Source organism: Photinus pyralis, unplaced genomic scaffold (genome assembly GCF_008802855.1).
Source record: "Photinus pyralis isolate 1611_PpyrPB1 unplaced genomic scaffold, Ppyr1.3 Ppyr1.4_LG7, whole genome shotgun sequence".
NCBI lineage: Eukaryota > Metazoa > Arthropoda > Insecta > Coleoptera > Lampyridae > Photinus > Photinus pyralis.
The window spans coordinates 32472146-32499561 of record NW_022170738.1 but is presented as its reverse complement, the minus strand read 5'-3'; the positions used below and the strand labels follow the sequence as shown (position 1 = coordinate 32499561).

General features: G+C 36.6%; 3 protein-coding genes across 10 annotated transcripts in view; all 3 read left to right on the top strand.

Moving 5' to 3' along the window:
- The window catches only part of LOC116177335, a 334411-nt gene that overhangs the window by 162473 nt on the left and 144522 nt on the right, over positions 1-27416 (top strand). The window lies entirely within an intron of this gene.
- Positions 253-22306, top strand: LOC116177337 (sodium- and chloride-dependent GABA transporter ine). 3 transcript variants are annotated; one of them, XM_031496296.1, is made up of 8 exons: positions 253-1222; positions 17076-17266; positions 19986-20120; positions 20167-20389; positions 20436-20932; positions 20978-21231; positions 21279-21656; positions 21704-22306. In XM_031496296.1, exons 1-8 carry the CDS (start codon positions 579-581, stop codon positions 22100-22102), a joined length of 2721 nt encoding a protein of 906 aa, XP_031352156.1. In that variant the 5' UTR covers positions 253-578; the 3' UTR covers positions 22103-22306. The 3 variants fall into 3 exon arrangements, with proteins under 3 accessions (XP_031352156.1, XP_031352158.1, XP_031352157.1); XM_031496298.1 differs by lacking the exon at positions 253-1222 and adding an exon at positions 5359-5395; XM_031496297.1 differs by lacking the exon at positions 253-1222 and adding an exon at positions 5587-5705.
- Positions 24561-26413, top strand: LOC116177342 (tRNA-splicing ligase RtcB homolog). The gene is made up of 5 exons (XM_031496305.1): positions 24561-25025; positions 25075-25388; positions 25436-25906; positions 25954-26118; positions 26165-26413. The coding sequence occupies exons 1-5, from the start codon at positions 24683-24685 to the stop codon at positions 26390-26392; spliced, it is 1521 nt and encodes a 506-aa protein (XP_031352165.1). The 5' UTR covers positions 24561-24682; the 3' UTR covers positions 26393-26413.

The following is a 27416-nucleotide window of genomic DNA, read 5'->3' as shown; positions in this document are numbered from 1 at the left end:
TGTCTATCCATTAAGTTTTTGCACAGAACCGACTGGCTAAGCGAAATTTACGCTAAATTATTAGACACTAATTTGCATTCTTGCCTCGTAACGATCAGGTGGGGATTCCTAGAACCTTTCGTCCAAAATTTGAAAATTGCCGTAACGGAAATCATTTATTAGTAACGTAATTACGTAAAAAGAGTAATTACATAAAAATGGTGGGAATGTGGAGATTGTCTGATTGCATATTTGATAAAACTTGACATGTTTTCCAAGTTAGTCTCGCGTTAACGGTGTATTCAGGAGGCCGCAAATTAATATTAACATACGATTCGCGAATATTTAGCAATAAGGTAGTTGCATTTCGTTGTGTAGTGTTAACTGAAAGTGCCATAACAGAAAGTTCCAGGCTTTTTCTTTGTTCAACAAGTGTCGGTATTTCGTCGGTAAAGCGATAAGAGCGATATTTATGTTTTGATGTTTAAATACACAGTAGCATTCATGAATTCGTTACGAGGTTGCACGCTCAAAGGATTTAACAGCGTAGGTCGCTTTAAGTGGTAAATTGAGAATCATCTGACCAATTTCCATAAGCAATGGAAGTGAACAATTCAAGTTTAACAGTAGATGACAGACTTCCATTGGGGAAAAGTTGCGAGCTCGATTTCGAGCCTTTTCACTTCAATGGATTAATTAGAAAGAATCGGATTAAAATGGGCGATAAGGAAGACCAAAAGCTGCTAAATAGCGTAAACAACAACAACAAGCCGATAATTATTAGTAAAAGTGCGAGTAGTGGGAATAATCTTAATTTAAGGACAAATCCGGAGGAAGCGATTCTGAGATCATCTTCAGGTGATCCTAACGTTGTCGGTTTGCCTAATGCACCTGAAAGTGTTGTCAAATCATCAAAAAATGAAGTCTGTGATATTTACAAAGAAGCCGAAAACACAACGTCTTACGCCCCAATGTACCTTTTGACCAATCCAAATTCGTCCCATTCGTTTCCGAGTCGATATTCAAATAGTGTGCGTTCCTCAAGATCCGGTGAAAGTCGTTTTAACCCTTCTCTACGACCCTTTAGTGACACGAGTAGCCAAATCTCGCGGCCTTTCTCCGAAGGACTGTCAATTCGATCGTTGGCGTCGATTGGAATGGGATCAACCGATGGGAAGAAGATGATCATCAGGAAAATACCGAACTCTCCCTCTGAACTTTTTAACATCATCAATCCACCGACGTAAGTTCTGTTTTCAATTTTATCATTTAAGACGCCACAAGAAGACATCTCATGATATACAATGTTTGCACAAAATGACGTAGGTCTCTTAAACAGATATCAAATATATAAAGTGACACAGTTTTACAAAAATTGGGCCCAATTAATTACATTGATTAACAAAAAAACCTTAACAATGGTAGATGAATGCTTCAACAGAACTTCATTAAAGAACAGGATGTAATTAAACAATAGAACTGTTATGATTACGTAAAAGCATAAATTAAAGAATCGAAAACCTTTAATTCAAGATAATTCCGTACGCTGACCGTGAAGATCGTAAAATTTCCAACAGTAACTGCGGTGGTGTTTAAGACCTTTTTTTAACGTGAAGGTCAGTAAACAAAGCATTGTTGGTGATAACGATATCTACTACATAGTTCAAACAAACTTCAATCATACGCGTATATCAAGACCACGTGCTTCTGAAATATAGTTATCGGCAACAAACTTCTTGGCATGTCAAACATCCCGCAACGAAGTTGGCCCTGAACGTGGATGTTCAAAGTTTCCAAGAACCATCCACCGTTACGTACCGGTGGCAAATTGAAGGTTCCATTTACGTTAAAATGAACTTCTCATACTTGATTCCTGATTCTCGTAATGACCATTAGAGCTAAATCTGTCATGCCGATTACTAAGAATGTTTCGTATTCACAAAAAATAAAATAAAAAAAGGTTTTGTGAAGTTTTAAAGAAGCCTTTTTTTTAAATTCCCTTCAAGTTTCCCACGGGAATTCTTTTCATTCCTCCTCTCAAGCTACTTTTACGTTCACCCTTCAATTTGTCCCTAAACCAGGTTCATCTCAAGAATTTCATATAAAATTATTCCCAAATTTCTCGCAAATTATCATCAATTCATCTCAAAGTTCCTCTCAAATTCCTCTAGAGCTTCTGGCAAATTGTCTTCACGTTCACACAGGTGCTCTCAATTTCTTTTTAAGTATCTCTCAAATTCCTCTCAAATTTCTGTAAAATTATTTTCAAATTAAAAAAGCAGTATGCAGGTCACAGGCGCAAGGCTGTTGAGGGCCCAGAACAAGAGAGGGATAATAAATAAATAAATTATCATTCCTTCCTCCATGTGTTGGCCACTTGGAGCATTGTTTTATACAATCTATATCGAGACATAAATACATACATAATTACTACAAATTTATTACCAATAATTTAGGAAACTTGCCAATTACTATTCTTAAAAATGGCTACTAAAACGATAGCTAGAGTCGAGGCTAGAGTTATCTACAGAAACTACTTGCGTTCCGCAAACTCACACTTGAGACAGTAAAAGATTCAATGTGTACCTACTTGTGCTTATATGTAAAGTATATTTCTACCATGGTATTTCCGTTAATTCGTGAGCGAAACCGCAATGAAATGAAATTTTAGTGTGCAACCCTCCGTAATTAGTGAAACTAGTATTGAAATTAACGGAAATTTATTAGTGATGTGTGAACCTAAGATGAAAATGTTCTTTTTGAAAAATGCACCCCACCCTAAAAGAGAACGGAAAAGATTTCACAAAATTGGAAACTTCCAATTACAACATTTCGTAATGAGTTTGACTATCATTGAAGATAGTAATTAAGTAATGGGCAAAGTTGTGCAGTTTTGTTTACAGACTAAAATTATGTTTACAAAATTTAAAAAAACCGGAATTCGATGAAGGAGTATGGAATACCTCCCAGAAGCGAACTGAAGGGGTATGGAATATCCCCAGGGCCACCTTCCCGCGAAAGAAGGCTCGATAATTTCCTCCTAGCGCTCTCAACGGTTTTTTTCTTGTTGAAAATGGTTTAAAAAGAACAGCTCACATTTTGAAGGACTGATTCGAGGATTGATTGGAAGGCCAATTTTTTGAAACCGTCCCTTGAAGGCCAATTTTTTGAAACCGTCCCTTGAGTGTCATCAGGTCTGCCAGCACACTCTCTGGTGAACTGGGTGGATGGTAAGGCTGAAGATAAGAGGTCCGCATGGATCATCTTCCTGAGCTCCGATTTGGGAAGGTATTGTTTCCGCTCTGAAGAAAATGGAAGGAGACTTGTACATGAAGCTGTAGATGAAGGGTGTTTTCCGTTTTACTCCTGCAAGCATTTGGTTTTTTTTTATGGAGTTACAGCTTCGTGGCCACATTTAGCGTTGACGCCAAGTTGTTGGGGGCCTCGGTGAGGGCAGAGTTCTTCTCCAGCTTCAGGAGATCAAGACCCACATGTCTTCACCATTGGTAGGTCCGAGAGTAGGTCCCATTAAGTCCTTTAAGTTCTGCGCGTGAATTCCATCCATTCCTACGACTGACCCGTTTGGAATTGATTAGATTGCTTCTGAGACGTCATCATCGGACGATGGGGGTGTTTTCTTTGAGCAGTAACAGGGTTGCGGCATCTTCCCTCGCAAGGCTACTCACCATCCGATACTTTCAACTCGACCCTCGACTCGACCTGTCTAGTTACAGAACTGCCAGAGTGCTTCTTGATAGGATTAGGATCTGGTTTCATGTCTATTGGTTCAATAGCTGGAGTGGCGGGAACCCATAGGGAGAAACTGGGTGGACTCTCACAGGAAGTTTCGTCATTCTCTTTTATCACATCTTGGATTGTGCTTGCAAGTTTTTGAGCGACCAAATATGGCATCTTATCGAAGGTCTCGGGTCCAAATTCTTATTTCCACAATAGCAAAATGACATTATTGTATTGCGTATAATGAAAAGTAATTATAGAAACGCTTCAAAAGATAATTAGAATTCAAAACATAATTTTGGTATATTGATAAAAATAAATACGGAAGGAGGAGGACATTTAAGGATGCATCTCCTTGACCTACATTGCTTTTTATAAAACTGTCTAAATATTAAATTTCTACCTAATTTCCACCTGGGGCCCTATTCTTGACTACGTATTTGTCAATGCCATTCGTTTTTTCAACCAAAAAAATGAACTTTGGTCAAATGGTATTCTTGACTGTCGAGAATATTTCGAATTATTATATATCATTCGTTTTGGCTGAAGCTCATTCTCTCTACACTAAGCTGACTTAAAACGCCTAGTTATTTCATTGTGGAAAGTAATGGCGGCAATGCTTCGTTAATTTTCATTGGTTTGCCGCCTCTAAGGCCGTCCACAAAAAAGCTGGCTCAACAGAATGTTAGTAAGGGACGCTTAATTCGCAGTTTAAGGAATGAAACATTATATTACATCCATTTATCGTGTAAAACGAAACAGATTTCCGTCAATAGGACGCCAAATGTGATTTAAAACAAAGAGGAGGGTGGAATTCTGGAAATGACATGGTAGGAATATAGAAATAAATTCGGAATACAGTGGGAATACCACGGAACCGACGGGAATGGCGGGAAGTTTTCAAGATTTTATATTTTTGCCGAATTTGATCACGCTAAACAATTTCGAACAGAGTGGTTCAAATTCGTGACTCAGCATTGGGATCTCTGTAACGGTCAAAGATACAGTGTAGGTTAAATGGATACAAAGATGTCCCCTTTTGTGACTAAAAAAACACATTTAAAATTTTTGAAAAATCTTTCAAAATAATTAAGATATCACCGAAAAACTCAAAATGTCAAATTTCCTTTTTATTGTCCCTAGCTTAAACATCCGGAAATGGACGGTTCCTATTACCACCTTCTATGGTCTACAGACTACTACTTTCTTATGGGCGCCATATTGGATTCTTACGAAATTAGATAGAGGATAAAAAAAGTATCTGCATTCAAATTAAGTTTTGAGCGAGGTTTTGAGCTAGGTTTCAAGTGTAAAATGTGTAATTTTCTAGATCTACGCACCTGTACCTGTAAACGAAACTTTTATAGTGATAATCTAAAATAAATGGTATATTTATGACGAGATTTATGACAACAATGTCATGACAAGAAGATGAATTTTTGCAAAAGTAAATAAAATTAAATCCACACATCAAAATTCAAATTCATCCACGTATAGGTAATGTAATTAACACATTCATGCAAGTGAGCCATATAATTAGTGTGTACTTATCTACATAAACGATTTAGCATATTATTATTAATTAACACTAATATAGCTCTTGGTCGAAAACAACTTAGCTAAAGGTCATTTCATCTTCATTGCGTTCCCCTCAATGGCAAGTGCATAATATGAATCGGTAAGTGCACATTTCCGCAACATTAACACTTTGTCTTTGTCGAGGGGTTGTATTAACTACATCTGCTTTTGGTTCGTAATTTAGGGTATCCGATCTGGCCATGACCACTACCTTTAGATCGCTTCAATTTGCACCTTAGATCATGACGTATCGAACGCTAATTACCAATATAAAGCAGATGAGGAATTATTTTCTAACAGTTTGGCACGATAATGCATTTCAAAATGTCACGTGGCGGCATGGAGCTGTTTCATTTAAAAAGTTCCCCTAAGGTGAATAAGAATGGCTTTGTTTTTCCAAGTATCAAAACGTAAGTGACTACTAAAATCACTTCGTCGAACGAATAATGAACGTATAATTAATGATTATTTCATTTTAAATACGTGTGGCAGGTACCTTATTAAACCCTGATTCAGTGCCATCACTATGTTATGTAACAGTTTCTTTTCTTTTTATCGTTCTGATCATTCAGTTTGTACCGTTAGTTATGAATCACAGCATGTGACCGTTTTTTTCGGTCACTGTCTCGCATGTGTCTGTACAAATCATTATTAAAGTTGAAATTTTTCTTAATAGTTCTATTTGTAACCATAATAACAATTCTAGACAAATTTCAACAAAAGTTCCGTTTATTTAATTATAAGGTATCCAATTTCCAAAAAGAGGTGACAATTTCACATTTTTTTCAAAGTCAGTTTTTGATGTTACTTCTAATTGTTTCTCGCCTTTTGAAAGGCAGCCAAAGTTCAGAAAATTGGATGGTGGAACGTCTTGCGCAATACAACTGACTGCTCGTTAAAAGTGAACCTCGAAAGATGTAAGACAATTTGAATCAGGAACAAACTGGGCTTCAGATTTCTCGAACTTTAATAGTTAATTGACTAATGTTCCGCAGTAAGGCAAATGTCAAAAACCCTTATAACTTTGCGTTTAACAGCTATCAAAAGTACGAATTAATTGTCTTTAAACTTTTTTACCGGTTACCGTTTAATGTAAAATCTATGGACACTTCCGGTACACAAGAGAGGTACACCGTTTTTATAATAATAATATTTTATTATCCAAAAAAAGGAAATATACTCAATAACAGGACAATATTCCAAAAATTACAAAATCAAAAGTACATGCGAGTAGTTTAGTAATTCAGTTAAAAAAATACTTCAAGATATTAATAAGGAAAATAAATTATAACTCCACAACAACAACCGACCCAAACCTTCATGGCACTGGAGATCTGTGAAGCACATTAGTAAATGGTTTTCATTAACATACTCGTTTTTAATCTTCTAAGTGCTCTAAATATAGACACAATGAACGTTCTGCATCTTGGATCACAACGCTTTCGTGGTAAGAATTTCCGATAATATAATAATACGCCAATGTGCATGTACCTATTAAGAAAATAACATATTGGCACTGTATTTACGATTGAATCTAAATCAGCCGTCAGTTAATTTGATAACCACGAGAATAATTTCGTCGAAACGGCGGTACAACTTTCCTTTAAAATTTCCAATTACACCATGGAAAAGATTACATGGAGTTTCAAACTGAAAAGAGAATTCGTTTGCAAATAAATTAATGTCCATTTATAAAACACAAAGCTTCAAACTCGGCTTCAAATCCCTAAGAAAGGTCTTCACTAACTTGGATTTACGAGGTTTTATTAAAACCTATGGAATCTATTTCATAGTTCTATTGTGTGGTCATTTTAGCAATTTTCTTTCTATTGTAGAAATTATCTAACAATAATTATAGCAATTACCTTATAATTGCTCCAATATTTTCCAATACTTGGTAATAGATTACAGATATACACAAATATCTGTGACGATATATACCGAATTTCTTGGTAGAATTACATAAGCCTCTGCAGTGACGTGAAAGATTTCCTTGGCGCTATAAGATTCAACATAAATCACTTTGATGACTCCTTTAGTTGCAGTTACTCATAATTACTTATCTATTGTCGTTAATATACAATTATTATTGATGAGGTATCAAAATGAAGGCCTTGCCATTATTCAATTTTCCTAAAGACCTAAACCATCGTAGTACCTATTTAATGTTCTCATTGTCTAAGGTTACTCTCGGTGACTATCCACAGGAAAAAACAGGCACGTTTTGTTACTGTGAGTAAATTCAAGTCTAAATTATATAGCTACGTTATAAAAATAATAGTAAACGACACGTGCAATTTCCATTGAGTCCATATTCATAATTTTACATTTATTTACATTAACGATGTAAAAGTATCAAAATTTGCATAAAGTGGTTGAGCAATAAACTACATCAAAAGCCACAGTTACACACAAACTGCTGGTGATTGCGACTAATTGCTAGGAAGTGCAACTTTGTATAATTTACAAAACTACAACAAAATTTGTGTTGACAGTGTCAAGGTTAACGTAGGCGAAAGATGCAGGACGATTTTTTAATCTTTCCGTACATACTTTGAATAACTAGATAGTTACTGTGAGTAGGTACGTCGTAAACTACAAAAATAAGCACATAATTTATTTAGTTCATAAATTTCGTGGTCTATCCTTCAGTGTCGCTTTTATTTAGTACCTAATGTGTGTAAAGTATCAGCGATAATTAAATTTACAATACCCCCAAGGTAACTATAGCTTTGTGAATATCTAAAAAAAAATGTACCTATTGTTTTTATCTTCTTAATTTTCCATTTTACGTCGCCCTGTTATAGTAGAGTGCTCGTTGCAAAGAAAGTCGTCTAGAAATGACTTCCGTGGGGGTTTTGGTGTCACAAGCTGAAATTCACAAAAAATGAAGGTCATCATATACTGATTCTAAATGTCAAGGCCGTCCAAAATCGGTCCATGCATTAGGGCACAAAACGCGAAAAACGAGTTAAGCACATGTACGGAAAGACGAAAAAATAACGAATTTTTTGGTATATAAATCAAAATTTTCTTTGTACAGTGAAAGTAATAATAAATTATCAAACGTTTCCAATTACATTGGGTCTTACGGAAGAATTAAACTTCAAACGCGATTATCTCAGTTCGATATCCCTAAAAATTTGACAAATTTTGAGCAACTTTTGCGTTTACATCGTATTATTTAATAAACGGAAGCCTATATCAAAAAGTTTTACTCTTAAAAAAAGTTTCGCTTATCGTTTATCTTTACATTGCACTGAGAATTATAATTTTATGTGCAATAGTAACCAAAATATGTAATTAAAAGTAAAACAACGAACTTTTTACTCACTTACAAACGAAGCGCTTTCGCTCCGGTGAATACAATCCATCTCTACATTTCCCGTAGCTCCATTTCGCTCTTACTCATAGGTACGTTCTCGACACGGGTATACCAAAGCTTTGCCAATATAATTGATACAGATAATTATTAATTACATAAATCAATGAATGTGAAACTCAAAAAGAGACCAAACCATAATTTTAAGAAACATAAAAAAAATTGTAGATACAGAACATCGCCTTATACTTACAACCCCAGGTAACTTTTTAAATGTGTCATACTAAATGATATGCACTTAATAACAAAACAATAATACCTAAACTAACACGTAGCAGTAATGTGATTTCTTTTCCTAGGTAAGTGCATTAAAAGAATGACAAATAGAAAAAATTTGATTCCATTTATTTACAACCTTTTCGTCAACTGAGCATTCAGAATCGCCGTGCTCTTAGATGTGATGTCAGTAGAATTTTGCACGATCTTTGGACCATGCTGGGGCATAACTTACCCTTTATACATTCAGTGAGAATTTAGAACAGTTAAATTGTTAGGAATTGGCCGCAATGTGATGAAAATGGGCAAAAGTTCGCTTTTTCTACTAATATAAGTACTATTCATTGTGGGGGGCAATTTTGGACAGGGTGCCATATTTTGATTTAAAAACACACCCTTAAACAGTGAGTATTCTGTTGGTGGCAACTTTTGCCCATTTTCATCACATTGCGGCCAATTCCTAACAATTTAACTGTTCTAAATTCTCACTGAATGTATAAAGGGTAAGTTATGCCCCAGCATGGTCCAAAGATCGTGCAAAATTCTACTGACATCACATCTAAGAGCACGGCGATTCTGAATGCTCAGTTGACGAAAAGGTTGTAAATAAATGGAATCAAATTTTTTCTATTTGTCATTCTTTTAATGCACTTACCTAGGAAAAGAAATCACATTACTGCTACGTGTTAGTTTAGGGTATTATTGTTTTGTTATTAAGTGCATATCATTTAGTATGACACATTTAAAAAGTTACCTGGGGTTGTAAGTATAAGGCGATGTTCTGTATCTACAATTTTTTTTATGTTTCTTAAAATTATGGTTTGGTCTCTTTTTGAGTTTCACATTCATTGATTTATGTAATTAATAATTATCTGTATCAATTATATTGGCAAAGCTTTGGTATACCCGTGTCGAGAACGTACCTATGAGTAAGAGCGAAATGGAGCTACGGGAAATGTAGAGATGGATTGTATTCACCGGAGCGAAAGCGCTTCGTTTGTAAGTGAGTAAAAAGTTCGTTGTTTTACTTTTAATTACATATTTTGGTTACTATTGCACATAAAATTATAATTCTCAATGTAAAGATAAACGATAAGCGAAACTTTTTTTAAGAGTAAAACTTTTTGATATAGGCTTCCGTTTATTAAATAATACGATGTAAACGCAAAAGTTGCATTTTTAGGGATATCGAACTGAGATAATCGCGTTTGAAGTTTAATTCTTCCGTAAAACCCAATGTAATTGGAAACGTTTGATAATTTATTATTACTTTCACTGTACAAAGAAAATTTTGATTTATATACAAAAAAATTCGTTATTTTTTCTTCTTTCCGTACATGTGCTTAACTCGTTTTTTGCGTTTTGTGACCTAATGCATGGTCCGATTTTGGACGGCCTTGACATTTAGAATCAGTATATGATGACCTTTCATTTTTTGTGAATTTCAGCTTGTGACACCAAAACCCCCACGGAAGTCATAATTTCTGCCACGGAGCACTCTACTAGTATACAAGTTGTCCCAACTGCAAGCATTTGCACCTCCCTTAAAATACATCTTTTCGCAAAATTCCAAAAACTGTTCGATTTTTATATCGAGTGGGTCAATTTGTATGCAAAAATAAATCTTCAAGCTTCAACACTGTGCTAGGGGTTTCACCTCACGCAAATTTTTCTATGGGCCGTATAATTTGGAAGGCGTTTTTATTATTTACACTTTATTATACCACTCACCTTCGCCTAGCTAGACTCAGGCCTCTAAGAATCTAGATGATAGTGTTAGGACCTGTGATTTTACATTGTGCCTTGTGGTATTTTAAATTACAATTTTAGCGGTCATCATATGCCAGCTCTTTTATTTGCAGTAGCATTAGAGACATGAGTTATTTAGGTTTATTCCTTAATTAAGATTTTGGAAATACCTCATTACTCATTATTTCATTTACAATCCACACAAACATTTTACAATAAATGCGCCATGGGAGATCTCTTGGTAATTAGAAAGCGTACGGGGGTTCCAGAATAGGCAAATGGCATTTTTACTAACACAATAAATTGGAAAATTTCACGCTTTCATGATTTGGAAAAACTTTACACTATGGAATGCATTAGTAAGAACCAATTTTTCGTAGCTCATCGTCTGAATAAATTAAACTTAAAAGATTGTGGGCAAATTGCTACTAAACTCGAAAGGGTTGCATCGAAGAACAAATTCACGGTCCGCGCTGTCAATTTCCAGACTTAACAAAATATCTATTCGAGTGTCACAGCAAATCACCCGACGCCACGTTTTGGAAGTTTTCGGCTGCTATACTTCATCCCACCAGAGGATCCGGAGATTCCGTTGTAGTGGAAAAGTTCCCTAGGTCAGGTCAGCTTTCTTTGGTATGTGTAGCTTCTTTCTTTATGGGAATGGAAAAAACCATCTTCTCTTATGCTTGCTGATACATTATCTTATTAGTTATTACTATACTAGAAATACCAGTCCCTCCGGACCTGTATGACATCCTACATCAACGATCAGCGTTAGTCTGGTGAAATGTAGAAATGCTAAATAAATATATAAATTTAAAAAATGTTGCATTCACCGGGAATCGAACCCGAGCCACCCGCGTGGCAGTTACATTTCGAGTTTACAGTCAGATACTGTTCTGGAAGCGCAATTCGCTCACACATAGATAATCTTGTAGCTTTATTATAATATAAACTGCCTTGAATTGTTTCAACGATAATTATGTGTTAATGATTAATTAATAGGTGGGTACCTACCTACGCCATAAATTAATGTTACATAAGTAAATCGATCGTGAAGCAATATACGATTTGTCCCACTTAATAGAGCCTGAACTTCACGGACTATAAACAGTATTGTTTCTCTAGCTATGAGAATTTTATCGAATTTTGGCTTAGGAAAAGCCCACTAGTGATATGGAGGTGAAAATCCACATTCAACTGACATTTATATTGGTTTTTTTGATTTTTTTAAACCGCAAACAACTTTTCCGTTGCTAGTGAGGACAGAAGGTAATCATTTAACATGTAAAGATGATCTACAATGCGAAGGCAACTTTTTAGTTAGTATACACCTGATACACGGGTCAACGGTTTATCGGTGGGGTTACAGTGCTGGGAACACAACCAATGGGCTTTGTTTAGTTTAGGGTACAGTACAATGACTGCAACCTTGTACAGTACACTTCCACCATACAGTGATTCTAAACTCCAAAGTAAAATGTTCAAGCATAATATGAAGGTTTTGGCCTTTTACTTAGATATCATTGTTTCAGTGTTTATTTTCAAACTTAAAATGCAAATTTATGTATTTAAAACCAATGGCAATCAATGACCGTGTCAACCTTTTGATAGTACTTAAAGCTCGACTTAAAGTAAGTGAAAGGAATATTTGCAATTGATCGACGTGTGTAGATCGGTGTGTACAATGTGCTTCTATAAATAGTGGTCATTGACGTATTATAGTAGTATTGTGGAAGCGTGAGATTTTTGAGCGTGGTAATTTCTTAAAAAGCTTGTTGGAAAAGATACCCACTGATTACAATATACTTAATTACTTTAGAAATTGTAATACCCAGAGAGTCTCTGGTAATAGGTACCTACCACCAGACCTCGCCTACTAGGTATGTACATATATGGTTCCAAAAATCATAAATGGAACCATAGCTGTCGTTAGGGTTCTGAACGCAATGGCTAAATGAAAACCATCGTTCTAAAATTTACATGTGGAAAAGTTTCCATTGGTGTTACTCCAATTTCTTATATCAATGTTCACGCAATCTAATTCTAAACAAGATTGTATGAGTGTATTATCCGATATTCCGAATAGGGCGATATAGTTTATGAAATCAGAATCAAACAAAATCTCGATAATGTCGGTCTGTACTCTCATTTTCGGCTAAACGGTTGAACCGAGGGTTGAACCGATTGGAACAAAATTGGAACATATTCCTCGACATAAAAGAAGGGCATTTGGGCAGAATCGCCTATGCGCAAGTGATTCAAACTCTGATTTCTGGCTAAACGGCTGAAGTAGCCACGGCGAATTTTTCCAAATGGAACATTGTAAGCTCCCCTTACATTACGACTTTTTTGCGCAAGTTAACGTGAAGTTATTGTGCATTTTTGCAAAAATGAGTTATGAAGTAACTACTTATTCGAGCCAAAAAATGATTAAACAATTTTTGAGCTTGTGGTGGTTTGAACATCTCGTCAAGTGATTGTAACAAACAAGGGATACAGTATAATTTGTGCAAATGGTTAGCGATCGATGTAGATAGTCAATCGAAATTCTTGCTGGTGCATGACCTATAACGAAATACAATTCGAAAAAAGCACGAAGTAGGATGTGCACTATTGATATTACGTGTGTATATCTGCACTATTAAACCAAACAAAAAAGTCAGTGCTCTTCTATCCTTGACGACTGATCTTCTCAAATAATAGTTTTAATTGAAACGCACTTAGTTATTTTTTTCATTACCAACGTTAAATTTTCGACATTTAATGTCACACCTAGAAGCACAACATTTTTTGGTGTTTCTGCTTTCTACTTTTTAGATTAAAACTTTCACTAAAAAAGATTTTTCGCATTTTTTGTTAATAAATTTTAGCACGTCACCAAATGGGACCAATAGCGTGTGTGCATATCAATGATTGCACTGTACTTCTATTGCATTTAAAAATATACATAAATTTTGATTACGCAAGCCGATCAAATAGTGATGCTGATGAACAACGTCTTTTTGTATCGAAGTGGCGTTGAACGAGCTTTAAACCCTCCTTGTATAATAGAAAACGGAAATTGCTATATCCGCTGTGGCTCATATAAAAGGAGATTTGATGACCTTGTTGGCCACAATTTTAAACTGTAGTACCAAGCGCCGCATGTTTAGAAAAAAATCCACCTTTACATAATTAAGAAAAATGCAAAATTAGGTTGAAGGGTTAGTGTCTTATTTTCTTCTTCTTCTTTTTCTCACTTCCTCTGTGCGTAGGTACATCCAAAAATATTTTTTGTTTTTAAGAAATCGCCTTCCAGATTCTTTACACGTAACTCTGCAAACCCAACCAAAGGACAGGTAAAGCAAATGCTGGATTCAGTACCTGGCATTCAGTAAAATGCGCTTCGGATTTGAGTTTGTTGTTTGTTTGGTGACCACATTTTCAGCATAAGATATTGAGTAGGTAATAAATAAATAAAAAATAATAAGCATGTACTGCTAGGTCCTAAAGTTAGTAACGGCTTCCCAAGCAACACAGTTCTGTATATGTCCATCGCGTTTATAGTAGACTAAACTCCTACGTTTAAAAAACGTAATCATATACTAGTATATGGTACGCATAAATGTAAGATATTATTGCTATATTCTTGTAGAATATTATTGCGTTTATTATTCCCATTTATATACGATTTATATGCGTTTACTGAATACGTTTAAATTTCGCATACGGAATACGTAGTAATATCCGCATTATTCGTATTAAACTCGTCGATAATGTGCTGCTAATAAACGTATATAATAAAGGCAATAGATGCGCTTTGTAGATTGTTTATTTTTAAATCAAATCAAAGGTCTGAATTATATAAAGAGCATAATAATTACAAAAGTCCATCACATATATTCAGGGTCCGTTTTCTTCTTTGCCTATTTGTAAACCTGGGTATTCTTCCCTCCTTGGCGCTGCTAACGGTCCACAGTATCCATACGGAGGCGATGTAAAGTTTGCAGGCTCTGTAACGTGCAAGAAGCTTCGGTTCCAATTCGTCCCGTCTTTGCATAAATATAAGAGGCGCCTGCTGACGTCGAAGAAGCGTCCATCTGCAGGATCAAAAAAATACAAGTTTAAACTTGGATTGATTGAAAGTAGTATTATGGTTACTTTGAAATTGTAGGCGTTTTCACGTTCAAGAAGCGTCGTTTTCAATTCTTGTCGTCTTCGCATTCATACGAGGTGCCGTTTGGCGTCGTAGAAGCGTCCCTTTGCCGGACCAAAAAAAGACAAGTTTAAACTACGATCTATTAAAAGTAGCTGTAGCCAAGTTTCCTGCGTGGACGATGCAGGTTCCTGACCAAAATAGGGCTGCTTTACCACGCCCAAATGAAAATGAATATTAGAAAACATCATTTCTATTATTGTCAACTTACCAAATACCGCAACGTTTTTGGATCAAGGAATAAACTTAATTATCACATAACTCATAAGCAAATGCGTACGTGAGTGTAAAGGAATGTGCAGAACAAACAGTTTTATAATGTCTATAGACATAAATTTAGGCATAAAATTGTCGTATATAATACGAAGGAATGCGATCGTACAAAATACGTATTCCTTACACCAATCTCAATATTCCAGTAGGTATATGGTAAATGAAAAACGTATTAAATATGTTTGTCAGATTAACACTAAAAAACGTTTATTTATCTACTTATTTTCAACGTTTCTTATACCAGCTTCGTTAGATTATGACATAAATAATACGAAATTTTGATACATAGAATGTGCCTAATTTTTATTCGTATTTGGGAGGAAGTAAATATACCAATATTCCAACATGGTAAATCAAAGTGGTATTATATACGTTTATCCAATTATTGTTAAAAGAACGTTTATTTATATACATATTATCAACGTAGAACGTGAACCCTATTGCTTACATATAGGTACGAACAAAAATCGTATTTTAAACGTAGGGAATAAAATTGGCCTACAAAAAAAACGTAGACCATACTACCAATACCGAATTCATCCTTAGCGCTTTAAATCCGTTTATTAAACGTAAGTGTGTTGACTGTGTAGTTACATTTACAGGGGTAAATGGGGAAGACCTCACTTGTTTATATAAAATAAAATTGAACCTCTACAGCACTGGCAAAAAATTCTAATATGACAATTAATTTTTATTTGCCCACGCCTCGCTCAATATTCAAGCCCATTGAGGAAGTTTGGCACTTTTTCTCTGAAAACCTGAAATTCAATATCTAATTTGATTGTTTGATTGAACTCGAATAAATGTTTATGTGAACTCAATTGATTGAATATATTAAGGAAAACAAAGGCAATTAAATCTAGTCTTGACTTAAAATATCGCGGTGGTTTGATGGTTCATAAAAAGAAATCCAAAAGAAATGCATTACCTATCTATTTATGACAAAATAAATTACTGGTACATTCCTGTTCAAAATAATCACGCATGGTATATTAAATGCAGTTTTCCAATCAATGAAACAAAATATCCCAAAAGTTTGGAGAGAGAAAAATTCGTATAAATCGCGAATACAAGGAAGGGAAAACTCAAGATCGTGATTATCCAAAGGAATAAAGTGCCAATGCCAGTGGCGTATTTCCACTTTTCCAAAGGACACAATTCATCTTTAAATTCGCATTATTAACAGATTAACTATTTTGAAATCTAGGTACCTTTGGTATTTCATTTATCTGAATTCAAGTAAAGTTAAACGTTATTTTTTTGGTATAGGTGTCTGATTGCTTTTTCCATTCCCCACTGCCATTTTTAGACGATATGAACGCATTTTTTAGGAAAACAACAAAAGAAGCTACAATCATTTCATTCAAAAAATATCGAACTTTATTTCCTAATTGCATGATGCTTAGAATTAATGCCGGCTGTTTCGGATTGCACCACCATGGGAACACACTCTCTAATTCGAGCTCTAATTGCAATATTAACCTTATTCACTACACTCATGATACATTTTTGCAATAATTAATATAGAAAGTTAATAACAGAGTAAGTAGGTACATCTTTCATGATCCCATCTGTTTCTGCATAAAACCAACTTTCACAGTTGAGTTTTTTGCAATTGCCATTTACTGCAAAGTTAATAAGTTATGCAAAACGTTGATATACAACTCGATACTATTATCTAAATTATAGGTTATCGTTTCTTTATCAGAAGAATGTTTCCTAACGAAACCTATCTTCTGGCACTACAATTTTCCTCAGATGTTCAGCGGCCTTCGATCGATTTAGAAATTTATCAAAGCAAATAACATTTAAGTAGACCATAAAACAACGCTTCACTTTTATTTGTCAGTTACTATCTTAAGTTCACACTGCGCTGATAACAAAAAATAAAGCCCGCGACACACAACGCCCCGAACGGCGATTTTTTGCGCAGTTTTACTTGAACGCACTTTTTTCTTTCAGACCACCGGACGAATATCTATACGATGTGGAAAGTTTCGATGATGGATCTGACGAAACGAGCACGACATTTCGAAAACCAAGACGTCATCTGTGGTCGAATAAGATACAGTTTGTGTTGGCCTGCGTTGGTTACAGCGTTGGATTAGGATCTGTGTGGCGGTTCCCTTATCTATGTTACCAAAGTGGAGGAGGTATGTATTTTGCGGATATTTTAAAAACTTTTCAATTCGAGCGCGACCTTTAAGATGTAAAATGTTGACGCCAGACAACTCATAAATTTCACATTATCTTGAAACTATACTAATTAATTTAACATGCAAATGTATTTAAGACTGCCTGAACTGAAACGGGGTCGCTTAAAAATACAGACACGGCGATCCGGAAACTATTTATCATAATATTTTATTGCTAGTATATGAAGAAAGATTCATCACTTAACAACAACTAGGTACTATAAAAGAAAAGTATCAGTTTTCTTCAAAGTTACTAAGAGAGAGAAAGGGCACGTTCCCAGTCAATGGTCCGAACATTCCGCATTTTCGTTCAAGTAACCTCCATTTGTCAAAACGAACACCAACATACCAACCTGATTCCGAGTTCTTTGGAAACGACGTCCTGTAGTCACCAGTGACATTTTTCTTGATTTGATAATTCTTCTGGCCACGAAAACTTCCAGTGTCCATATACTTGGCTCTGAGAACCATGGAAACCCCAATACGCTGTCCTGCATACTACGTTAGAAATTTATTCTTGTTTTGAGTGACTTTCAGTTATCACAACGATCATTGGTATGCATATTCAAACATCTGAATCCTCGAACACCACGGAGGCGGCACCCCATGGACGTTGTATTTTCGAATTTGATTCATTTAATCTTGGATGTATTTTATGGGATCCCGCGAGGTCCTTACCTCTCAATTTTAGGACAAAGTTGGCAACCAGTTTTGCTCCCCAATCGTCGCCATTTTGATAAATCTATGACTTCATCGATAGCAATTTCTATATACTAATCGACGACGCGATTTTGAATTTTTCTCAAAACCCAACAAGAAAAAATATACAAATTTGACATCACTTCAAATGTAGCACTTGTGGTAATGCGGCACCAGTTCGTTAAAAGGCACGAGGGACCAAATGTCTCACCCAAGGAAACTTACACAAAGTAATTTCGATCGGGGATTATCTTATAACCCAAACCCGGTACGTTTACCGACAGTTCGATGATTGTTAACTGATAATATTTATTGTAAGCGCTTACATGCTATTTATATCACAGATTTACTTCCTAATCTACGTCAATTATATTAGTATGCAGGAAATGCTGATACGTCAACCTTGCCAACAATGTGCTTAGTGTTGTTTTACTAGCTCTGCATTATACTTCCTGAGAGTAAAGTAGTATACACATTTCATTATTCTGCATTTTCTTGTTATTCTAAATAAACAATCATCATCTTGTGGGAATTCTAACAATGAAACAAAAAAATTCTCCGCTTGATATTTCAAAACGTTTTCAAGCTCCTTTATCTAAATTCTTTTAATGAACTTAAGCTATTGATGGAAGAGATGGTTCTCGTTCTATGCATAGCCTTCAGCATGGACCACCAAAGTTGCAATAATGTGATATAGATACGTATTCGAGATTGAGATATGATGACCAGTTGCCAATCACCTATAAGTAAACATGAAACAAATTATACTATCTCTGGTTTATAAACACCAAAACGCAAGTCATTCATTTAAAAGTTTATTTGGCAATTCGTGAGCTAAATTACATTCTGCGTGAGTAATTTGTATGATGGTGGGATTTTAAAAGTAACCGTAGATAATTTGAAATTTTTTAACGACACAAACACTTCCTAAAAAACTTTGATGAATCAGTCGCCGACCGGAAAAAAACTATTTAACCATTATAATTTAAATGACTATTAACACGCTACTTTGTTAATCTAAAGTTGTACACATATTATTGTTTGATATTTTTTTTTCCTGGGAAGGGAATGGAACTGTGCGAATTTTATTCGAATTAGAGAAGTACCATTGAATAAAAACACTATAAGAAGCCTAACCCCGTGGAAATAAAGCGCGACAGAGATTGAACTGAGAATATAATGTGAAACACTGTCAATAGTGTCGATTCTTGAACTGAGAAGAATCAAGAATGAGAATTTGCTTTCCTCCTATTTACCGCAAAGAGAGTTCGGGGATCACAACCAATGCGGGTGCAAGGGGATTTGTCGCGCTTTCTTCCATAAGCGTTAGGCTTCTTATAGTGTTTTTATTCAATGGAAGTACCTAATTATTTTAATTCGATTTCATTTCAATGGACTAAATCATTTTATTACATTTTTAGTAAACGCTAATGTAACTTTGTTTATTAATTTTTTATGCTCGAGGTATATACTAAAAGTAAAATGCAAATATGGGATCCAAAAAATAGATACCGAATATTTTTGAAGGTTTCTTCTGAGAACAATGTTTCAGAAAAGCAGAACGCGCATCACCAGGTGAAGTTCCAAATTTGTATACACAAATTTCCCACCCCCTCTCCAATTTTTGTTCTTTAGTCTAATTCTAGTCCAACAGTGACGCCTCTTTATTTAGAAATCGAATTTCTTTACCACACATATCTAGAAAGAAACTACTTCAATTACATCAATGCAAAAATTGCAAAATTTGTTCAGGTGTTCAGCACACTTTTTCCTTTATTACCATTGCGATATTTACAAGCAGGGCGTGAGCCGCTAATTATGCCAATTCTTGCTCAAATATTGACACGAGCACAAATTCCTACATTTTTTGACGCAGATAGGAACGAATTGCTAATTTCCTTGAACAAACATCATCTTTGCTTTTCATTTACAGTTCAATAATTATTGTAAACATTCTGATGTGAATTAATTGTTGCAGGTGTATTCTTAATTCCCTACGTAATTATAATGGTAATATGTGGAGTACCACTACTATATTTGGAATTAGCTGTTGGTCAATTTACAGGTCGGGGTCCTATAGGAGCACTCGGACAGCTTTGTCCTTTATTCAAAGGTGAGTGCATCCGTCATTTGAAACGAGTTACACATTTTTGTTTCAGGAGCTGGTTTGGCAAGTGTTGTAATCTCGTTTTTAATGTCGACCTACTACAGTGTCATTATCGCCTACTCAATATACTATTTTTTCACCGCGTTTAAACCAACCCTGCCCTGGGAAGAATGCTCAAGTTTGTGGAACCTTCAAGATTGCTGGATTCCCGCGAAACTCAATCAGAACATAACGAAATCGCCTAACAGTCGTACACCTGCCGAGCTGTTTTTTGAGTAAGTGCGCTGCAACACTAGGGCGCGTTCAAATTGTTCATTCCAGCCGGAAGGTGTTACAAATAAGCAAAGGAATCGAGTATGTGGACTCGCTTCGCTGGGAACTGGTGGCATGTCTGCTCTGTGCGTGGTTCCTCGTATATTTTGCAATCTGGAAGAGCATAAAATCATCAGCAAAAGTTCGATACTTCACTGCCACATTGCCATTTATACTCATAATTGCGTTTCTGGTTAAATCGCTTACATTAGAGGGGGCTAACAAGGGAATGCAGTATTTCTTTCGACCCAAGTGGGAGTTGTTAGGTCAAGCTCAAGTGTGGGTCAACGCAGCTGCTCAAACGTTTAACTCGATGGGAATCGCGTTCGGCTCCATGATTTCATTTGCAAGTTACAACCGCTTCAGCAACAACATTTTGCACGACACGCTTGCCGTATCATTCGTTAACGCCGTTACAAGTTTGTTGGTCGGGATCTTTGCATTTGCCACCATTGGGAATATCGCAACCGAACAAAACACTTCAGTTGAGAACGTTATAGCCGATGGTAAGCACTGCAATTCATGATCTTCCCATTCACATTTTCTTGTAGGACCTGGACTCATATTCTATGTCTACCCTCAGATGATGGCCAAAATGCCCGCAGCGCGTATTTGGACTGCACTTTTCTTCTTTATGCTCCTATGTCTAGGACTGAACAGCCAATTTGCTATAGTCGAAGTAGTAGTCACCTCCATCCAAGATGGCTTTCCTGCAATGATCAAAAAGCGGCTTCTTTGTCATGAAATGTTAGTGCTGGTAGTATGCGTCGTGTCATTTCTCTGCGGATTACCAAACGTTACAAACGTAAGTTGTAACACATTCATTACAATATGCAATAGCAAACGTTCCAGGGTGGTATTTACTTCTTTCAACTCATTGACCACTATGCCGCCTCCATATCAATAATGTACCTGGCATTCTTCGAAATAATAGCTGTGGCGTGGGTGTACGGAGTGCGACGAATTTCAAAAAATGTAGAAAGTATGACGGGTCGAGCTCCGAGTCTCTACTTCAAATTTTGTTGGGTAATAGCGGCACCCTTGCTCATATTTGCGGTGTGGATCTTCTGCCTAATAGATTACGAGGCACCAACTTACAACAAAGGACAGTATCACTATCCTGTATGGGCCGTTGTATTAGGCTGGCTTATTTCCTCATTGTCAATTCTTTGCATTCCATTGTACGCAATATACATATTCGCCAAACAACGGGGGACGACCTTCTTAGACGTAAGTAGTTTATTTTGTTGTAACATCGCCTTACGCCTCATCTACAGAAACTGAGGCAGTCCATGCAGTCAAATTTGTATGAGTGCGAAAAATGCGGAGAACACTTCTGCGACCATCCCGATGAGATCCGTGGGCACGAGGTGCAACCGATGCTAGTACTGAAGAATTCCGAAAGACCAATCGGTAATGGAATACATTTTGATGCTATGAACTACTCGTCAGCGTCAAATACTCCACTAACACGCAGTCCAATTACCACACGAACTTTACACACACGACTTATGTTAAGTAAAAGCAAACCGGTAGATGTCTCAACCACTGTTCCCGCAAGCGATTGGACTGAAAGTGAAAAGGTAATTCCTAAGGACGATTCACCAAATCCGAGTAGTATAAGTAATGAAATCGATGATTGTGTGCCAAGTAGTAGTAATTCCGAAACCAAGTGAGATGGAGATTGATACCAGTTGTCAGTTTACCTACTTACTTGGTCCTCATGTGGTGATCAAATGTGATTTTAGTCTTGTATTACGATTATGCGTTGTGTTAGATCCAATTAAGCATTCCTGTAGTTTTAGGCAGTGTACATTGAAGTATTATTTATTGTTACATTAACAAATCAATAAGATCATTAAAGGCAATACTTGAATAATCATCTGTTCTCTTTTACCCAAAATCGCCATGAAACCTTCATTTTCCTGCCTACTTTCTGTCAGGAAATTTTAGTTTCCATGACAGAGGTACGTTCCACTTAACGCCCACAACGATCACGACCGCGACCGCGGTTTTGTCGTTCCACTAGCTTAGAGGCGTTGTGGGCGAACCCTTAAGTGGAACGCTTTTGGGTACGGTGTGACGTCACGCGTGAGTGAACAGTTTTCCAACATGGACGCCGTTGAGGAGATCGTAATGCGTAAAGGATAGAAAGTGGGGTGGATTATGAATTCAAAAGTCACATTAAGTTAGTAAAATTTTTTTTATTTTTCAGTACCAATTATTGACACATACTTCTTCGCTTTACACAAGATATGGCTTCTTGTTAATAAAATATTGAAGACGACTTTTGAATTTCTATCATTAATGTTGCGGCCATACTTAATACGATGATAATGAACACTTCTCCCCAGAATTTCTTCTGGGAATGCAGCTTTGAAAACAATTTCTCTTCTTCATTCAAAACAAACATGCATTTTCATTAATCGTTGCATTACCATTTATACGAGTCTCATTCGCATTCCCTGGTAAAGCACTTTGCAGCAAACTAGTTGCAAATCTAAGATCTGCAATAAAGAAAATTGTGTTAGAGCAGAATTTTCCTTAACAAATAACTTTAACATTCACGAATCAGCATATACTTACCCGTTTGTGCATGTAGAACATCCATAGTGATGTCCACCACAAGGTTACGTACTGAAACACGTAATTATATTTTCTCCATAGCGAAAACGAAAAATTTGTAACGCATGCGTGTTCAAACAATTAGTGTCTGACAGTTAAATGTCTCTAGAAATGTCTCCTGTCAAGAATGTAAGGTTATAAAATTAGAACGCCCACGCTGACCCAGGTACGATAGGCGAGCGCCGTGGGCTCGTTGCGGTCGCTAGTAATGACGTCATATCTGACGTCGCGATTGCGACCATAACGACTGTGGTCGTTATGTGGAACGGCAGCCGGGCGTCGTGGTCGTTGCGGGCGTTAAGTGGAACGTACCCTTCGAATCGATGTTTCCTTTATCGGCCGCATTTTTGACATTGCTAAATGTCTATAATGACGCATGTCATTACTGACAGATTGACATTAATCAAAATTTCTATATGAAAATTGAAATTTTATATTTAAATACGATTTCGGGTAAAATTTAATACAAAAACCGTCAGTAAAATGACATTACTTGACTCGGGAATTAAAGTACTCGGCCCCTCGCACTTCAATCTTTCCTCGCTAGTAATGTATCATAATCATTTTCTTGACATATATGTAAATAACTATTACTGGCCGTACCTGTCACTACCTTCCGCACCGTCACTTTACCGGCCGCACCTGTGACATTTATAAATTATGGATTAATGATGGGAAGCCGCCTAAACCAAGTAGTTCTGGAGCGAACTCATCATCGAATCAGGTTCAGAATATTACGTTGATAGTAAGTGGAAAGGAAAAAGGAAAAGGAAAATTGGAGCACGATGCAGAATGTGAAAACGATATTCAGGTTATCTAAAAGGTACTTTAGCTCTAGATATTAAATACGTTATAGCACAGTGTAAGGAATGTCTTTACACTATGGTCATAGTGACAACAATGGAGTTATCGAAGGGTACAGTGGAGATCTAAACACAAGATGCTGGACTACTGGCGTAGTATGCCTGTATGCTGGAGGTGCTGTGTCATGCTCATGGCTAAGTCAACGACAAAGTTCAGTTGTCATCTCAACTATACTGAAGTGGAGAGTATCGCAGCAAGAGAACTCAGGTGGCCTCAAAGAATATTCAGCGATATTTCAGAACTGAAGGACGTGCCGACGTTGAAAGTTGATAATGATAATGAACTGCCATTCGACTTGCCCATAATCCTGAGTTTCACAAAAGGACAAACCACATCACGGTTCATATAGAATAGACAGTTCAAAACACCTGACGCATATAGGACTGTACAAAAAATGTTGCTCGTACGCACGATGTGTTGTCTATCTTCCCGACATTTGCATAATTTTTGAAATCGCTAGATTATATAATTATTTCACAATTAAATTTACTGCAAAAGTAAGTACGGTAATTTGTGACATGATACCCAGACAACTGAACATACATTTGCTTCATACACCTAGATCAGGATCATTGAAGCACCGTGTACATTGTAGGCCACATTCCAGTGGACTTTGATCTGCTCCTTGGAGCAAAAAATATATATAAAATCTGTCATTATATTCTAACCTCATTCATTCCCGGTTGTTATAGTTGTTTTTTTTGAAAGGAAAGTTAAAGAAAAATATTCAACTTTGTGCTGTGTAAAATTAATTCAAAGTTAACACAATGGTTGTGCGTAGTTATAATGACGAACTTAAATATTTGGAAAAGATCAACGATTACTGCTGGAGGATTAAAATCGGCTTCCAGCCCAATATGAAGGTGGAAGGGTGTTTCTATGTTAATGCCGCATTGGAAAAGCTTATGTTGGATGAACTTCGTAATGCATGTAGGCCAGGGATGGCGGGTGGCTTTTTACCAGGAGTCAAACAAATTGCCAATGTCGCCGCACTACCAGGAATTGTTGGTAGATCTATTGGCTTGCCAGATGTGCATTCCGGATATGGTTTTGCCATTGGTAATATGGCAGCTTTCGACATGAATGATCCACAGTCGATAGTATCACCAGGTTAGTTTGAGTTTTAAATGTGATGGTGTAACATTGTGTAATATTGCAGGTGGAGTTGGCTTCGATATTAACTGTGGAGTTCGATTGTTGAGAACCAATTTGTGGGAGAAAGATGTACTGCCTGTAAAAGAACAACTGGCACAAAGTTTATTTGATCATATCCCCGTTGGGGTGGGATCAAAAGGTATAATCCCAATGAATGCGCGTGACTTGGAGGAAGCGCTTGAGATGGGTATGGACTGGTCTCTGCGTGAAGGGTATGTGTGGGCTGAGGACAAAGAACATTGCGAGGAGTATGGTAGAATGTTAAACGCAGATCCGGCGACTGTGAGTATGAGAGCTAAGAAACGTGGTTTACCTCAGGTCAGTTAGAAATTGCCTTTATTTCTTCTTAAAAATGATACTTCTAGTTAGGCACACTGGGCGCAGGCAACCACTATGCCGAAATTCAAGTGGTCGACGAAATTTATGACAAGTGGGCTGCAGGCAAAATGGGCATTGAAGAAAAGGGGCAAGTATGTGTAATGATTCATTCTGGAAGTCGAGGTTTCGGTCACCAAGTTGCAACTGATGCCCTTGTTCAGATGGAAAAGGCTATGAAACGTGATAACATTGAAACAAACGACCGGCAGTTGGCTTGTGCCCATATTCACTCTGAAGAAGGCCAAAACTACTTAAAATCAATGGCAGCAGCTGCCAATTTCGCATGGGTAAATCGTAGCTCTATGACCTTCCTGAGTCGCCAAGCCTTTGCCAAACAGTTCCAAATGTCCCCAGACGATCTTGATATGCACGTAATTTACGATGTATCTCATAATATAGCCAAAGTAGAAGAGCACCTTGTCGATGGCAAACCAAAAACCCTGCTGGTTCACAGAAAGGTATACAAAATATTAAAAATTCAACATCTACAGTCATTTTCATTAAGGGCTCCACACGGGCATTTCCCCCTGGTCACCCACTGATTCCAGTCGACTATCAACTAACAGGACAACCCGTGTTAATTGGTGGAACAATGGGAACATGCAGTTATGTTCTGACAGGAACAGAATCCGGAATGGAGCAGACTTTTGGTTCAACTTGTCACGGCGCTGTAAGTAAACTTCTTTTGTAATTGAATAATGCTGTTCTTTTTAAAGGGGCGTGCGTTATCGCGAGCCAAATCAAGGCGAAATTTGGATTACACTGAGGTTTTAAGAAAACTTGATGACATGGGTATATCAATACGAGTGGCATCTCCCAAACTGGTCATGGAAGAAGCACCTGAATCATACAAAAATGTAACTGATGTTGTAAATACCTGCCACGCTGCTGGAATTAGTAATAAGTGTATAAAATTAAGACCAATTGCTGTAATTAAAGGATAATTTCTTTAATTTATTGATAAATGTGTATATTTATGTATCACTATCAAAACTGTCATCACTCTCCACTTTTGTAAGGTCCAGTTCCAAAGTAACAGCATTAATATCCTTTGCACCTTTGAAGGTCGGCTGCTCAGGTTGTGTTTGGACAAGTTCTGAAGCTTGTGTTCCAATTGCTAAGCTTCGTAAATGTAACCATTCACCATCATTGCAGTCTAAGGCTAATTCGATCTTCGAGATTAGATCTCGTAAATAATTCAACCTCGCTAATATTTTTTGATCATAAGGCGTTTGGTTACTCATATTGATACAAAGAGTATATTTTATTTAATGTAATAGAAGAGCTTTATTATTTATTGGCACAGTCTTTGTTTGTATCTAGACTGTGTTTTTAGAGGTTATTAGTGTTTGATGATAAATCATTTCTGAGGTTATGTTTTACAAGCATGGGCGTCCGCATAACAATAAGATCATCATAGGCGTAACAACAGGTATTTTGAATACATCCTCAATAATCAAATACATAATATGAGTAAGGAAAGAAATGAGCCTTTTTTATATCTCGTGGAACAGTCTTGTAACATACCTAGGTGCTAAATGTATACCTAAGTACTCTTAAAAAAAAAGAAGTCCGGGATCTAGACAGAGTCTCCATATACCTATGTACATATCTAAACTAATAAATACTTATGGAGATCTTCAAGGCAGGAAAGAATGCAGCTTATATACCTAAGTACTCATTAAAAAAAAGAAGTCCGTGATCCGGATCTCGATGGAGTCGGCGACACTGTTAAACGTAACAAACATAACCTCATTACCTCACTCTTGTTAAAAACGGAACTGTATAAAATATAAATGTTCGACTTCAACCAACTTTTCGATCGTAAACGGTCGACGTACGATTAAAAAATTTACTGTCTTCTGATTGGCTAATGGACAAACGGATGAACGAAGAGCTATATGAACCCACCTTAAGTCTCTTGGCCACACCGATAGGTGTGGGGTCATACGTAATACATGTAGCAGA

Coding starts and splice junctions, on each gene's coding strand:
- LOC116177337 (XM_031496296.1), top strand. CDS start 579: ATGGAAGTGAACAATTCAAGTTTAACAGTAGATGACAGACTTCCATTG. Junction 20,390..20,435: donor CCTGCCGAGCTGTTTTTTGA/GTAAGTGCGCTG, acceptor TGTTCATTCCAG/CCGGAAGGTGTTACAAATAA. Junction 21,232..21,278: donor GATTACCAAACGTTACAAAC/GTAAGTTGTAAC, acceptor CAAACGTTCCAG/GGTGGTATTTACTTCTTTCA.
- LOC116177342 (XM_031496305.1), top strand. CDS start 24,683: ATGGTTGTGCGTAGTTATAATGACGAACTTAAATATTTGGAAAAGATC. Junction 25,026..25,074: donor ACAGTCGATAGTATCACCAG/GTTAGTTTGAGT, acceptor GTAATATTGCAG/GTGGAGTTGGCTTCGATATT. Junction 26,119..26,164: donor GTTCAACTTGTCACGGCGCT/GTAAGTAAACTT, acceptor TTCTTTTTAAAG/GGGCGTGCGTTATCGCGAGC.